The 15,949-nt window shown below is 39.5% G+C and overlaps 1 protein-coding gene across 1 annotated transcript; it reads right to left on the bottom strand.

Annotated features, from left to right (window-relative positions):
• Positions 1–3,616: 3,616 nt before the first annotated feature.
• srp68 (signal recognition particle 68) lies at positions 3,617–15,789 on the bottom strand. Its single transcript, XM_022213071.2, has 16 exons — positions 15,635–15,789; positions 15,114–15,180; positions 13,422–13,535; positions 12,985–13,180; positions 12,704–12,786; positions 12,483–12,592; positions 12,282–12,361; positions 11,910–12,050; positions 9,205–9,303; positions 8,965–9,029; positions 8,264–8,417; positions 7,843–7,937; positions 6,789–6,918; positions 6,620–6,695; positions 6,463–6,515; positions 3,617–5,930 (listed from the first exon to the last, which is right to left on the bottom strand). The coding sequence occupies exons 1-16, from the start codon at positions 15,720–15,722 to the stop codon at positions 5,703–5,705; spliced, it is 1,779 nt and encodes a 592-aa protein (XP_022068763.1). The 5' UTR covers positions 15,723–15,789; the 3' UTR covers positions 3,617–5,702.
• Between the last annotated feature and the right edge of the window lie 160 nt (positions 15,790–15,949).

The raw sequence follows: 15,949 nt of genomic DNA, 5'->3' as shown, positions 1-15,949 counted from the left end.
TCTTTCTAAAAACTAGAATGGAGGTTGTCAAACATGTTTTAAATACATCTTTCCGATTGTTTCTAAAAGACATTCAGGAGCCACCTTTCAACTGTGTAACCAAAGCTAATTTGGATTTAGGACAGTAGTTTTGGGGAAGAGTTGCATCTAAATCAGGATACAGTGTTTAAAATAGTGCAGGACCAAACCAGGAAAAAGTGACTCATTCATAAGGTTAAGACGATTCAAGGTGGTGACTCTCAGAGCCTCTCTGAGCAACTTGGGAGGGAGAATAATCACATTTACAAACAGTAAAACCAATCATGTTATTTTTAGACTTTGGTGCCAAATTTTAGCATATCCTTTTTAAGTGCATATGTACATATTTCTACATTTTTAACTGCAAAAACCTGACAGGACACATGAACTTTGGAGGAAAACTGCTGATCGACTATTACTTCATACAAATACCCAGAAATATCCACAAATATAGCCACTAGCATGAATATTTTGCAAGCGATTGAAGGTTTAAATCCTGGTTTACCTCTGGGAAAACTTTGTGCTTGAGAAGAAAATTTAAAAAAAAGAAAATTATATTTTACTTTCTGTCACTTTGACCTGCAGTTGTAAACTCAGTCCTGGACCAGACCACATTAAAGATTTATTCACAAGTCTAAGAAGGCAGAGGTGATGACTCCTAAAACCTCTTTGAACAGCTCGGGAGGAAAAATCTCAGACTTACAAACAGTAAAACTAATCATGTTGCATTTTCTCTCATTTCTTATCCTTGCTTTTGTGTTTGAATCCCTGATTTCTTCTTCTTTTATCATTCAAAGTTCAAATCCACCCTCACTCTGACACCCTCAGTCACGGCTCAGATAAACTGTGAGCTACAAACACCAACACACAGTGTGTACAGTCAACAACGGAACAACCGGAGACGAGGAGTGTTACATAACGTCTTCATATGGAGGTACATGTCATAATGTTAGCGACTGGACGCGGCTCCATACATTGCAAACTCTCCATGTGCAGCACCTACAGACGTGCACATCTTTCGGAATCAGGGCGTCTCTCTGCAGCATATCAACAATAGGAAACCATGGTGAGGAATGCAGCGGGGCAGCTTTCTTTACAGCTGAGCAGCGAGAGCACACATTTTTGATTGGTCCAGTCATACAGTGTTTCTCTCTCTGGGTGCGTCCACCTGTCTGGAAAAACAGATACTCTTTCCGTTGCTCAGGTACAGGTTATATTGTGGTTGTTCCAAAGTGACAACCTGTTGGAATATTTTATCCAACTGGAAATGTTTTTGTGGAAAAAACTTTCTTTTAATAAACAAATTTGGACATGAAAAATAGAAATGTAATTTTGAGAACTTTAGCTATCTTGGAGGGAGGAGATACTTTCTGACACCAACATTTTCTGTCAAAATAAGACACTGAGCAAGGCACTGAATCCCATAATAGACTGTTTTAGAGAACAGTTAAGGAAAATGTTAAGCTATGCTGGGGCCCAAAAGATGGAAAAATGAGAGAATAATTCATTCTGAAGGGGGCATAAAAGTCCAAAAAATGTAAACCTCATGATGAAAAGCATCATCAAAGTCATCAGGATTCATGATCTGAACCAAAGCAGCAACAGAGATGAGGTTGTAACGCTGCTCTCAGACCATTCAGGGAGTCAGAGGTCCCTGAAGTGGCTGGGTCTCGTACCTGCTGTGCTTCAAACAGCATCAAACGCATCCTCAGGCTCATTTTAATCATTTTGTTGGCAGCTTAAACATGGCAACTATGTATTTGCATATCTCCACATTCCTAACAGTTCAATTGAGAGGAAACAGGGTGTGTCGGCCTCTTTCACTGAGTGACATACTGCACGGTTGTCTGGATGTTTTACAAAAGCTGCGGTACTTCTACTGAACCTTGGACTTAATCACCTGAGCAGACGTAGCATACTGTACATTCTATGGGACAAAGTTATTTAACAAATGCAGATTTTTCAAAGGGAATAACCTCTTATTTCTTGCCACCTCATTACAGTAAAATAGAGACGTTAATAAACCGCACAAACATGGACTTATCTCTGGTTTCTTCCTACATATTTAGCTCGCATGTCTTCAGCCCATCCAGGCAGAGCACATTTCTGTGTCTTCTGGAGCGACGAAGGAATCCTTTAAAGGCCGGTGATGACAGGAGGCAGATAAGACATCAAACAGAGATGTCATGTATGTGGGGAAGAGAAGGACGATTTATTTAATTAAATATCGTCAATGTTGAAATGCAGAGAGAGAAAAGAAATGCCTGGCAGGTGGATGGCAACAAACACACCTATGTAATCATTCAAACTTGTGAACATGTGTGTACAAAAAGTAAACCTAAACACACTCACACACCTCACTCAGGCATCCCACACACTCCCACTCACACACCCACACCTTGACAGAGGCAGAGACACACACGTCTGACACAACTTTCTACAGACACACATCTTTTTACATGCGAAATTTTCACAATGTTTTTACATTAATTGTATGTTGCCTTTTTTTTTTTTTTTTTTTTAAATGCAGTTACATTTTTTCCTGTTGGTTTTGGAACAATTTAATGTATTTTTATTTTTATTACAATTTCTCTGTTTGGCTAAGTTACAAATATTATGCAGTAAAGTATCAATTTACCTAGTGACTGTAATAAAAAAAAAAAAACAAAATTACAATATTTCTACTATATTTCAATCAACAAAAAAATTAGTTTACAGATATTCCTGCGATATGAAAGAATATAGCAGCATACATATATTTTACAGATTTTACTTGTTCTGTTAAATTACATATAATAGAATCACTGAAAAAAGGAATTAACATGTTGACTGTAAAGCAACCCCCCCAAAAAACAAATAGCAGTCCAAAACTGTAAATAAGGTCCACATCAAAAATCTGTATTTCTTTATAGATAGTAATTTGTTCTCTCTTTAACAACACACTTTTTGTACTGTGTTTATATCAATAAAAAGATTTTACAGATATTGTAAGAAGAATTATGTATATTAAGGACAGAAAAAGGTCACCATTATTTACTGTTGTTTTACATTTTTTTTATTAAACATTAACTTAAAACATTTTCAAAAAATCTGTATGAAATTACATGTTAACTGCAAACATAGTTAACTCGCTTTGAACATCATCAACTGTAACATTAGACTAGTTTTACTGTATTTACAGAAACAAATGACTCCATGTTTTGTGAATTTATCGATATCTAGTGAACTCACAGAAGTATTAATTTATATGTGAACCATATAAAAGTAAACGGCCAGAAGTGTCAAGACCACATCAAAAATGACTGTAATTTATCCTTTAAGAATGTGACCACAAAATAAGATTTTTTTTTGTATTTAAATCAGCTAAAAAATAACTCTATTGTACAGATATCTGCAGCTATGTTCACACTTTGAACATTTCAGGATTCTAGTTTTATACTGTATGATCTCTGGCACCTATAACATCATTTAGCAGAATTTCTGTTGACAATATAACAAACCCCGAAATGACACATCAGGTTTATTCAAGTTCTGGAATCATGAGACGTATACTTAACTTAGTCCCCACTGAGGACACAAACAACAATACAACAAGTGATTGGTGCAAATATTTTTAATCATATACCTGGAAACTAAAAGAAATCACACATTCTCATCATTTATGTTCTCTTTCTGCATGTTTCCAGCAACTTCTAGTCATCACTAAACGGTTTTCCAGGTTAACGGAGGCAAAACGCCGAAGCTGCTCCAGCACATCCATCTTAAATCATTAACATAAAACACTGAGTGGAAGAAAACAAAAAAGACAGATAAAAATAAGTAAGCAAAACAGATAAATGGATGCGAGTGGGTGAGTTACAAACATACAGTCCTCTAGTTTCACCAGGTGTCACAGGAAAACCAGGTCCCTAAAAGCACAGAGGAAACTCAGCTTTGGTGTGGAAAGAAGACATGATTCTGAGTTTTAACAGGTAAACAATGGATGAGGATTTTTCTAGCATTACTGTCTATCCACAGACGTGTAACTTTGCGATGAAAGCACTTTAGTCCGACCAGAGACAAAGAAAACAGGCGTGGTGGTGTGACAAATGAAAAGCTGCTAAAAACTCCTTCAGTGTCTGAACTTCTATGGCTGTCTTTTACAAATAAAAATACATCCGGGTGAAAACAAGACAGGAATTAATTAGTCTGATGAGCTGCACTTTTCCAGCAGGAACTTCTGCACAAAGCCTTCAAAATAAGAGCTCAGTTGGACCCTTTTCTGACAAGTTTAAAGCCAAATGCCAAAGTACAACAAACATTTGCCAGTTTATTAGGAAGCTAAACAATCCTACAAAGAGTTCTACTTTGATGAAAACTAATTTATGTTGCTGAGTTGTACAGAGTAAAACTGAACGGTGTTTCTATCATTTTGCACACTCTGCTTGTATCAGTGAGATAATCTAAATAAACACTGTGATTCTATCCAACAGCTCCACAAACAGTAAATCAGCAGCTCTATAAAACAATAAAAACTTAACACCAGAAATGATAAAATATGAAATCCTTCATGAAGGAGGGTTTACTGCAGGACTGCTGCATTCGATTTAACTTTGATCTTAGTTTAACCTAATAAAGAGCGTAGACAGTAACCGACAGACAAAGTAAAGACACTGGACTCTACAGCTTTTCTTTTTTTAAAGAAGAAAAATATCTTAAAGAGTGATTCTTGGCTTTGTCAGTCATCCTTCTGTTGTCTGTTCTTGAAGTCAGAGCCTGGGTTTTAGAGAGGCCTTGGTAAAATGACTGATTACAAGATGTAAAACAGTAGAATGACTGTTTTACATCTTGGCTTTGGATGTAAAAAACATCTAAAGCCAATAACAAAAATCACTGATAAGAAACAGCAAACAAAGCATCGTTCTTTTCGTGTTTTCAAACAGCATACCACCATATCCAGTTTAGTGTTGCATCACTGCTGATCCTCTATCTTTTATCCTGAGCTGTCTGCAAGCAGTTCCTGTAAAACATCTGTCAGGAATAAAAGGTGTTCATACTGAAGGTTTGAATCACATATTGAACTGGTCAAAGCATGATGATTAATAAAATCCCTCAGTTGGACTTCATCAAACTACTGGTTGAAGGATTATTTATAGTAATTCATGAAAGGTGCTGAGATAAAATAAATTTTCTAAATTTTAGGTTTAACAAAGCAGAAAATGTCACGAGGGAAAAAAGGCGACAAAACTACATGAAGGCGATTCCATAACAGTGTAAAAAGGGAGAAAAAGAAGCCAAAATGGCTTTGGTTACTTGATGAGATTTTGAGATTGACAACTTGGCTGTAACTTTCAATGCCACGGCATGGCAACTGTAAAAGTTGAAGGCGCAGACATCTCCAAAGTTCAAATCAAGGAGAGAGCCTGCATGTGAGTCACCTACACATCCTGATGGTTCTACTAAAGTTGACAGGTGGACTTTGAATCACACTGCTACTTGAAATTGTTCTAATTACTGACTCTATAATTTAACCTTGACGATTAGATTCCCCCTGCCTTCTTCAGGACTAAAAACTCCACCCATCTTGCACTTAGGCACCAAAAATCAAAAAGAACTGAAATGACTAACAACTGATCCAAGTCTTGTTGGTTGTGATGAACTCAGCCTTGCGGCTCTCCTGTGGAGGTCAGAACCTGTGGTTTGGTTTAGCTGCCAAAGCCAAAGATGCCCTTAATGTAGCCGGTGAGGCCGCCCTTGCCCTTCTGCTCCACCTTATCATCCAGCGGTGGGAAGGCCACGTGGTTGAGAGCAAGGTCAAAGAACAGAGGCTTGCAGGGGATCGGCTGGAAGTCAGGGGGGAACTGGACCAGATTGGGCTGCTTTCCTACCAGAGTGGGGTCGAGGCGGAACGTCTCCAGGCGCTCACTGAGGGGCTGCAGGAACGAGGAGTCACAGTATGAGCTGACTTTAATCAGAGATAACTGAAAGTTTATGTAAATGATAATAGGAAAGCAAGTGGCCTTGTTTGTAGGAGAAAAAGTGAAAAACAAGAGATTAGCCTCCAGAAACCATAGACTGTTGTGTTTAGTTAGCTCGTTCTTCCGTCTGTTAAATCTAGTCCCAAATTCTCAAGAAACATTTCATCCTCTATCCATCCTCTATACACCACTTTATCCTCATTAGGGTCGCTGGGGGTGCTGGAGCCTATCCCAGCTGACTGGGGCGAAGGCAGGGGACACCCTCATAAAATAGATAAATTATTTTCTTGTCCAGACATAAATGAGAACTTTAAGAACACTTTCACATCTCAGTGTTACTGATAAGGAGCTGTAGCCAGCAGGCGATTAGCATAATTATTTTTTAGAACAACCAGACATGCAGAAATGAGAAGTTGCTTTAGTTGTAGTTAAGAGCCGCAGCATTTATCTTATTGGTGCAGAATGTCTGTTGGTTTTCTCATCTTACCGTGTTGTCCTTGACCTGCTGCTGTGAAGGAACCTCAGCAGTTTCATCAGTGTCTGAAACACAAACATGTTTCCTCAGCATTGCATTACGTAACCAAGAAGAACAGGAAAGCACAAGGCCTAATGGTAAAAATGAATAATTTAAAAGGTCCTCTCACCTAAAATGGCAGCAGCTTGAAGTGAGTATTTCTCAGCATTGACCTCAGCAATGAGCTCCTGGACATCAGGGAGGTCCTGCAGACATTCATGATTAATATTAACAATCATGTATTGTGATAATTTGTGGGAGGGAACAGATCTACGGTGTGTTTGTGGGTTCGTACCAACCTTGAGGCTGTTGTTGAAGCTCTTGGCCTTCGACTGGACCTCCTTGGCGTATTTCAGCACCCTCTCATAGAGCACCAGCGCCTCACTCCACTTCTTCACCAGCACATAGGACTGGGCTATAAAGAAACACCTGCAATGGGGAGAGGGAAGGACCACATTGACAGGATGAGTGTGTATTTATGTATCAAACAACTACACAGTTTCACTAGGAAACACACACACAAAAAAAAAAAAAATCAGCAAATTTATCAATTATTGGAGGCAGAAGAAAGTCAGATCTTCAACTTTCTGTCAGTGATTAAATTACTGATCTGTGACATTTCATTTGGTCTGGACACATCACCAAATCTAAGCCTAAAATTTTTAATTGTATTTCATCAAAATCACTTTATTCTACATGTCTCATTAAAATCTGCCAAAAATAAACACTTAGGCCAACCAGACTGTCAAAAAACCCAGAAAATTCTGACTCAGTTGTGACCAACAGTCACGTAAAAAATATTCATGTTTTGATGTAAGGAGTGAAATATCTACATCATGTAGAGTCACATTTATTCCCATCCACTATCGGTAGCATCCAGGGACACTTTGAAACACGCTGGACATGTTGAAACCAGGTTTTGTGATTTTTTTTTTTATGTAAAAGGAATAATCAAAGGAATTCTATTTTTGCTTTTTCGTTTTCTATGATTTGTGGAATTATAATTGTGTTGTACTGTAAAAATAAATAAATAAAGATTAAAGAGTTCTCTCTACTCCTAGCCATGGTTGTGCTGTTTACAAAGAGGTGCAGGACTTTAAATAGCCTTTAAAGTTAGCCAATTGAGGAAAAATGTGACAGGAACAAAAAAAATTAGTAAATGCTTTAGGTTTGGAGGGTAATCTAAATAATGCTGAGACAGAGACACACTGTAGGAGCATGAACGTCAGACATATTTTAGACTTCATCACCAACAGACTCATCGATAAAATCCTTGCAGCTTGTTGCACTAGTTGAATGTAGTTCTTGATATGAAAATGCAGGCAGCACTTATAAAAACCTAAAACGTCTAACCTGTAGGCCTTGTACACCAGCGTCTTGAGGGACACCTCCTTCTGGAAGGTGTGGTCATCCTCCAGACCCTGCAGGGTGGAGAGCTCAGCCAGGCTCTGTGGTCGACCAACAGAGGAGGGTGGAGGAGAGAGAGACGAACAGGAAGGGAAGGGTGACAGGTGATGAGACAAGCAGATTAAACAGGTTAAAAAGCACTTCCTTTCACTGCTGACAACATCAAACGTATGACAGTATTTTTGTGTCACTGAAAACTAGCAAACTGGGATGCAATTTTTAAATAATTATGCTAACTAAATTACACACACGATGGTGTGAAGAGAAAGCAGCGATCTTTGTACGTAACAACAATAAATACAGTCAAAACTTCATAATAATATATATATATATTAAATCACACCATATTTATTGTGTAGATATTTACCTGCAGGATGATGTCGTAGAGGCGGATGAGATCCTGGGGACGGGGCCCCCTCTTGGTCTCGTCGGTCTCAGGTTCCTTCAGTTTGGCCTGCAGAGTATGAGCCATGCTCTCATTCCTCTTCACCAGCGTACACAGCTTGATGTAGGTCAGGTAGCTGAGAGGAGGGCAGCAGCACATTTAGGGTTGACTTATTGATTAAAGGACGTCGTGTCACTACAGGCTTCATTAACTAATCTCTACAAAGGAAAAAGATTTTGTTTCTCGTAACTTTTGAGATGTAACGGTCACAAATTACACGACTTATACATTCTCTATGAGTTGTCTTGTGCGTGGCCCAGATTATACATTCAGCTGTTTTGTACTAAAGTGCCAGACAGTTCCTGATTTCAGCTTCTCAAAACGGATGATTTGCTGCTTTTCTTGAACTCGGTAGACTGGACACCTTTGAGAATTACAACGCTAACAGACTGAAACAAGGAAGGGAGGGAGGCAAATTATAATGTTCACTAATGACACATATTTTACAGCCAGAACATATGAGAAAATAACTGGCAGATGGATCAGGCATAATAATAACTATTAGTTGCATCCCTGGACTGTCACTGCTGAATGTCACACTTTCTCAAGAGAGTGTCTGAGCCCAACATTTACAAGCACAAATGCACATCTTGATGTAATTCTAAGTTTCATTTTATCTTTACCTGTGCAGGAACTGCAGGTTGGACACCTTCCCACTGTCACCATCAGAGCTCCTCTCTCGCTGCTTCTACAAAAGACAAGTAATATTCTTGTAAGACTTCTTTTACGTTCTTGTTACAACTTCAACAAGCCTCACTGTCCACAAGCTGTAAATAAAACTGAGTGACTCGCGAGTGGACATCTGGGTCATTCAAAGTCCTCACAACAACTCCATGTCTACTTCATAACCAGGCGCATCTTACCGCCTCGCTCTTCATTTCCTCTCTCACAGCTTGAATGGTGTCTCTACACTCGGCCAGCAGAGTCTCATACAGATGCTCTTTGGTCTCCTCATTAGCTGTCTGCACAACACAAACACGGATTAAGATCGACAGCAAATACTTGGGACAGCACAAATTTAAAGATTGGGATGCAAGACGTTTATGAAAGTAGGTCATTAAAATGCATCAATTCAACTGGAACAGCATCAGTTTATTAAAGCAAACCAAAGCAGAAATGTACTTAATATGAATCAGTAACAACGTGCTCCACTTTTAAAGGTTTGTACCGGCAGTGACGCTAATCTATCAGATCAGGTCAGTGAATCTTTAATATTTATATGTCTTAATACTACTAGGAAGTCATCATACAAATACAAGCATTTCATGTATTTACAACTTATAGTACTTAGAAAGAGCAACAGTTAAAGCAGGAATGTGACTGTGGCAAACCGGGGGAGAGACGCAGGTATGTGGTCGGGCAGGTTGCTGAGACATTCCTCCACATAACTCATCAGCAATTAGATAGCAGAGTTTCAGGGTTCAGATCTTTGTGAATGACAGGATTGTTCTTCACCTCACCTTCTTTGACACACTAATACAATAGGCCTGTGTTACTCTGAAATATTCTCAGAAATCGGCATCACGTATTCTGCTCACATTTAAAAGAGGCCATGTGGGAATACAGTAAATGACTCACTATACAGGATTCAGGATATAGTTTAAAACTCTTCAGTTTTTCTGCAGATTACATTATTGCCCCACTTTTACCTTTAAAAAGGGAAGAAAACCCTTAAAGAGCAACACAGTGGAGGAACATTACTAGAAAATTCCTCATAGTGATAATAGATGACGGCTTATGAGGCTGTGCTCATCCACCCAGATGAATGATGTTACTAAACGCTACACACTTGTGCCAACACCCTGGAAGGGCCTGACATGACCAGCTCAACCTGTCCGGTACCTCTGTTGTTCAGAAGGAGGGCTGGGTGGATAAACTGATTAGAGGATGGACTGATGTTTCGCCAAACAAAGTGTTTCCTGTCCCCAGAGGCCAAGAACTGAAGATGAGGTACAGCACACAGAACTAAAAGTGCCCATGTGACACACTGACTCACCATTGTGTAACCAACAAAAAGATGACTGTGATAGTTATCGGTAGCTTTAGAGTGCATAAAACACATTCAGCCACAGACACCATTAGCCTAACAACAATCTGTACCTACAGCTGGGTCCCAAAGGGGTCCATATGAAACCGAGCAGTGTTCAGACTTGATAATGCTGATCTGTCCACAAAGACCTGCTGGGTGTTGTCCTGTATTCATGTGTGGGTTGAAATGCACAGAATGCAGTCGTGTGATGAGAGAGGCTGCATGCCAGAGACCTGAGTGGCTGTGGGTGTGATAGGTGTGTCCACAGGGTGTGTCGAGTCTTCAAGCACAAGAAAACCGGACAAATGAGTTGTGGTGACAGTGAGGGGACATGTGGCGCTGTAAAGAGGACAGTGCCACCTACTGTAACTCTAAGGAACTGTACGGACGGTTGTAAACAAACAAGTGTGTTCACAATCAAAAAGATTTTAAACTTTTTGGATGTAAAGCTTTGTCCTGCTTGTGGAGCAGCTGTAGGGCTCCAGTTTTGGACCCTTTGGCAACTGTGACTGACAGAACGTCTTCTTCATTGGCTCTGTCAGCTTCCCTGCCTGTTACGTGAAACAATCAATTTAGTCATTATGTGTTGCAAATATGGATCAGTCTACAGCTGATTATTCAAAAAAAAAAAACTAAATGTGGAGAGGAGGAGGCTGGTGGAGAGGGAGGTGCACTGACTCAGATACACCTGATAATGAGTGCAGGTGAATGCAGGGAGATACTGAATGAGATAAAAAAGAAAAATACCACACTACATTCAATCCCAGTGGCTAACATAGCACTAGGGCTGCACAAATTCAACAAATAATGATCACAGTCACAATTTTGGGCTGCCAAAATTTAATGAACACGATCGACTGCCATTTTGACGTTTAAAATGTGCTTCACTGAAAGAAAACTAGGCTTGTAGGAGGCCATATTTTTTATGTTGCCACAAGCATTTCAACACTTGGTTTTTAGCTTGGATGAATCTAAAATGCCTTAATACACTGCGCATAAATAGTTTCTGGGTCACACATCTGTCTGAGGTGCATATGCTGCAGACTAGAGGCTTCTCTTCTGTAAACAGTTTATAGGAGTGATATCAGACAACCTCATGGAAAAAGTGGTGACCAAATAATACACTGTTAAATTAAAAGCATTGAGTCACTGTCTAACTCTACTTCAATGCAAAACAAAAGTGGTATTTTTCCAAGATATTTCTGACAGGAAAGACAGACATCACACACACACAGACCAAGGATGGGAAAGGAAATGCAACAAAAATGTGACTTCATGGTTGTGTAAGTGCATGGAGAGCAACAAGACAAGCAACAACCAGCTCTATTTGAGGGCGTCTGCATAAGCTGACATGTTTACACATTTGTCCAACTGGTGATGCAGCCATGCTTATGTGGAAAATACATTTCTGGCTGTAGAGTGTTTTTAAATCATGACATGTAATTGTATGAGTAGCTGCTAACAACATGGGGCTTCACATCGAGGGCCACGTAGTCTGTTTATTCCCTTAAAAAAGACAGGAACGAGTGAATTACTGACCTGAGCGATGGCAGCTTCGTTGTCTGCCAGACCCAACAGGAAGATACGGGCCTTATCGATCTTCACCGGCACCGATCGTCCTCGCCACTCCACCTCACTCATGGTGGCTGCCTGCTTGGTTCTTGCTTGAGTGATCAGGGCCTGAGGAGCGAAAAAAAAGTCGAACAACTTTGTTGGATACACAAGACACCTTTGGAGTCTTTTTTTTTTTTTTTTTAAATCAGCAGCAATTAGTACTTTTATGTAGAACACATGTACTTCTTGCCTCTTGAATTAATGAAGTTATTATTAGGCATTAAAAACTGGTTCATATGATGCACTATATGGTATATATGATGCATAGTCATGAATACCAAACTGCTGCATGCTCACCTCCAGTTTCTCAGCCATCATCCCTCCTCCTCCACCAGTCAGTCTCATCTGCATCAAGTCATTAATGGCATTCTGGTCACCTGCAGTCAGATAGCAAAACTCAGTTAATCAGTCTGCATGATGGAGGGGAGCTCTGGAGTATATACAGCGTGTGAACAAAACGTCAGGAAGGAAACTGAGGAGAACAGCTCAGGTGCTCACCGATGTTGTAAGCACAGTAGCGGATGTTTGGCGATATCTCATCTACACGCTGACGATACAAAACTGCCAGCTCCTCAGTAAATGCACTGGCCAGTTTCTCATAGATGGTCCTGACAAGACAGAGAGTTGATAAATAAATCATACATGACAACGCAGTGACCGAACATACATCCACTTATTTTGCCACAGTATTGGAAAACTGCAGGAATATCAAAACTCACTTGCACTTGTTGAAAGCTTCCATAGCAAGCTTCCACTCCTGCAGCTCAAAATCCACCATACCAGTGAGGTATGCAGTGTAGGCCTGAAGTAAAACAAAACAGTCATAATTGCTGTAGGACCCCCTGTTTATTTCCCCTGTGATGCCACTTATCAATGATAGACATTTGTTTCATGTAAAGAAACAGAGAAGCTGTGAGATGACATGAGAAGGGTTGCCCTGTATGCTAAACACCCACACGTGTCCCTAAAAGCAGATTGAAAATGAACCGCTCTTATGTACCTGTGCCTCCAGCTTCGTCTTAGCATCAACACGGGGGCTTTCGCAGAGCTTCTCCAGCTTCTCACTGTGCTTGGCAGCCTTGCGTAGTCGAGCCAACAGGTGAAAGCGTTTACGTGGCTCTGTGTTAGCCTCCTGCTTCAGCTGCATGGCGTAGCTCCACGCACGCTCTGCCTCCATCAAAACCAGCAAAAGGTACCTGACGAGGGGGAGGCAGTCACATCAAGTGTTTGCTAGTATATCTGACGGGACACAATCACTGAATCACTGCGAGGTCTGGTTCAGTTCTGTGGTTTAACTGCGATATTATGCATCAACCAGGATGCAGATTCATGTCTTATGTATAAGCAACAAGCTACTACATTCTTTAACACTATTTACTGTACATAAAGCACCTCCATAAAAATTGTTTCGTTCACTGCACATGAACATTTCCTAACCTGTTGTCAGAAAGCATTTCAACCGTCACTTTCTTCCCAACAAACTTGTGCCGGTTTCCCATCTTGAAACCAAGAGTCTTGCGTAGCCGACGCAGTCTGCGGGAGCAGTATCCTCTGGAAATACACGACAAAACAGTAAATTAATATGCAAACATGCGATTTAATTTCAGCATTTTCTTTGAAAAGTTATTAAACTATACAGTCTTTCAAACACTGGTTGATATTTGAGCTGCTTCAACACAACTAAAGCAGTGACAAGGTTTGTAAAATATGCATTGACACAATCTGAGCCAAATATACACAATACCATCTATGACATAACCCTGCAATTTTCTTTACAGTTGCAAAAATAAATTGATAATTTGTTAATGATTAAATTAACAGTCAATTCAAAACTGTATTATTCTTTGGATTGCAGACAAAAAAAAATTGAGAAGGTATCTTTAGATTTGCGAAACGCTAACTGACATTTTTATCCATTTTCTGAATTTTTTAGATCAAAGAACTAATTAACTCATTGAGAAAAAAAAAACAGATAAGTGGACAATGAAAATATCTCTTAATTGCAGCTTTAATGCTTAGAATGTGTAGACTTTCTTAACATCATCTGAAAGTCAATTATTCAATTATGGGTTTATGTCTAAGGCCTCACATACAGTCAGTGTGGAGGACAAAACTGCATATTATAGACTTCTTAAGATACACTGTAAGTCATAGCTGTTGTATTTGATTGCAGAAGACAATGAATACAAGACTACTTAGAAATAGAAGACAGAACACAATACTGATTCTTAGAACCCTGCAGTGGTTTCTGGTTAAATACAGAATTTGATTCAGGGCCCTATGTTTTGTCTGCAAGTCTCTGAATGGTCTGGGCCCAAATATATATCAGGGATACGTTTGCGGAGTATAAGCCTGGAAGGTCTTCAAGATCTGCAGGGACAGATCAGTCAGTGTATCCAGAGTGGAGACCAGACACTGATATTATAATGATATTAATCATTACGCTGTCTGCTGCTGGAACCAGCTCCTCTTGGAAATTAGATTTGCCATTAAAAAACAACAACAAAGCTACAGACAGTTCTTTTTCCACTGCTGTCACTGAATCACTTATATTTTTGGGCAGTCTGGCCTGAACTGCTTTTACTTTTTTTTTTTTAAAATTTGTCTGCACTTTTATTTATTTATGTTAATTCTTATCTCTATTTTTCATGCATATATTATTTTTTACTTACTATATTTCTTATTTTTTACCCTCTTCTGTGGTTTAATCAATCAGATTTAAGTATTCTATAAAAAATTGTGCACTTTACACAATTTGTCTGGACTGTTTTTTTATTTTGCTGTTATTTTTGTATAATAAAGTGCTACATAAATAAATCTATAAGATACTATACTCTACTATCAAAATTATTCACTGGGCACTTCTTTACACTTTCACAATACATACAGGTTCTTCTCAATGTGTCGGTAAATGTGGTGTCCATAATAATTACTATAACACACATATGCCACTGATAGAAGCTGAGTGTCAGTTCATGCAAAAACTTAAGAGATGTGTGCTATAAACTTATTTTAAACTGAGGAAAAATGTGCAGATTTCTGTGGGATAGCACTGCAGAAGTTCACCACAGAGATTTATAGCTCAGCTATGATCAGCATCAGTATAATGAATCATAGATGACAGTTCACCTGTATCTCTGGTAGTCTCCATGCCTGAGGCCATGCTGCTGCTGGGACTCCTTGATGATTTGCAGGACTGTGGATCATTGTTAAGGTACAACGCTATCTGCACCGTCACATCATAAGACTTAAAGGTAAAATTAGTTACTCAAATGCAAATATGAATGTCAGTCATGTTAGCAATAGCTGAACGAACTCTCTGACTGTAGCACTGTGATGTGTTTTAGTGTCAGTGCAGCTGTAAATTCAGTTACAGGTAAACACATTAACATGGCTACAGCAAAACCTAATAACTAGCATTCTTAGCTTACTTCACACATAAAAAAACTGAGCGCCAATGCTTGTAAATCAGCGTTTCATGCATACTACTAACAGCCTGATTCAGTATGACACGTCGCCTAATAGCGCTAGCTAACGTTATCTTCTAACCGAACTAGCTAACAAGCTAACGTTAGCTTCTGACAGTAAAACAGGTTCGCTGAGTATAAAGCAAAAAACCGACACTGCACAGTTCATGCTGTGAAGGATACTTTCCAGTCCAAGTCCTCCATCTGGTAAATTTTCTTTGTTTTCGTCCGTGAGTGAAACTTTGCCTTCGTTTTGCTTGTCTGCGGCCATCTCTGAGTGCTAACAGCTAAGCGGCGCACACACACATGCTCAGTCAGAGGTGCAGCCAGCGACCAATGACGACGCAGGGAGGGGCAACGCAGCAAATATCGCGAGATCAGGCTTGTAACTCACACAGCAAGTTTATCTCAAAGTAGTTCTTTTAAGAACAACAACAAAAAAACATTCTGGCTTCAACCTCAGGAGAACAAGTGTCACAAGTATCATTAGCACACAAC

The sequence above is a fragment of the Acanthochromis polyacanthus genome, chromosome 3 (assembly GCF_021347895.1).
Source record: "Acanthochromis polyacanthus isolate Apoly-LR-REF ecotype Palm Island chromosome 3, KAUST_Apoly_ChrSc, whole genome shotgun sequence".
Classification (NCBI taxonomy): domain Eukaryota; kingdom Metazoa; phylum Chordata; class Actinopteri; family Pomacentridae; genus Acanthochromis; species Acanthochromis polyacanthus.
Note: the sequence above shows the minus strand (reverse complement) of the source record. Positions and strands in the feature narration are given on the sequence as shown.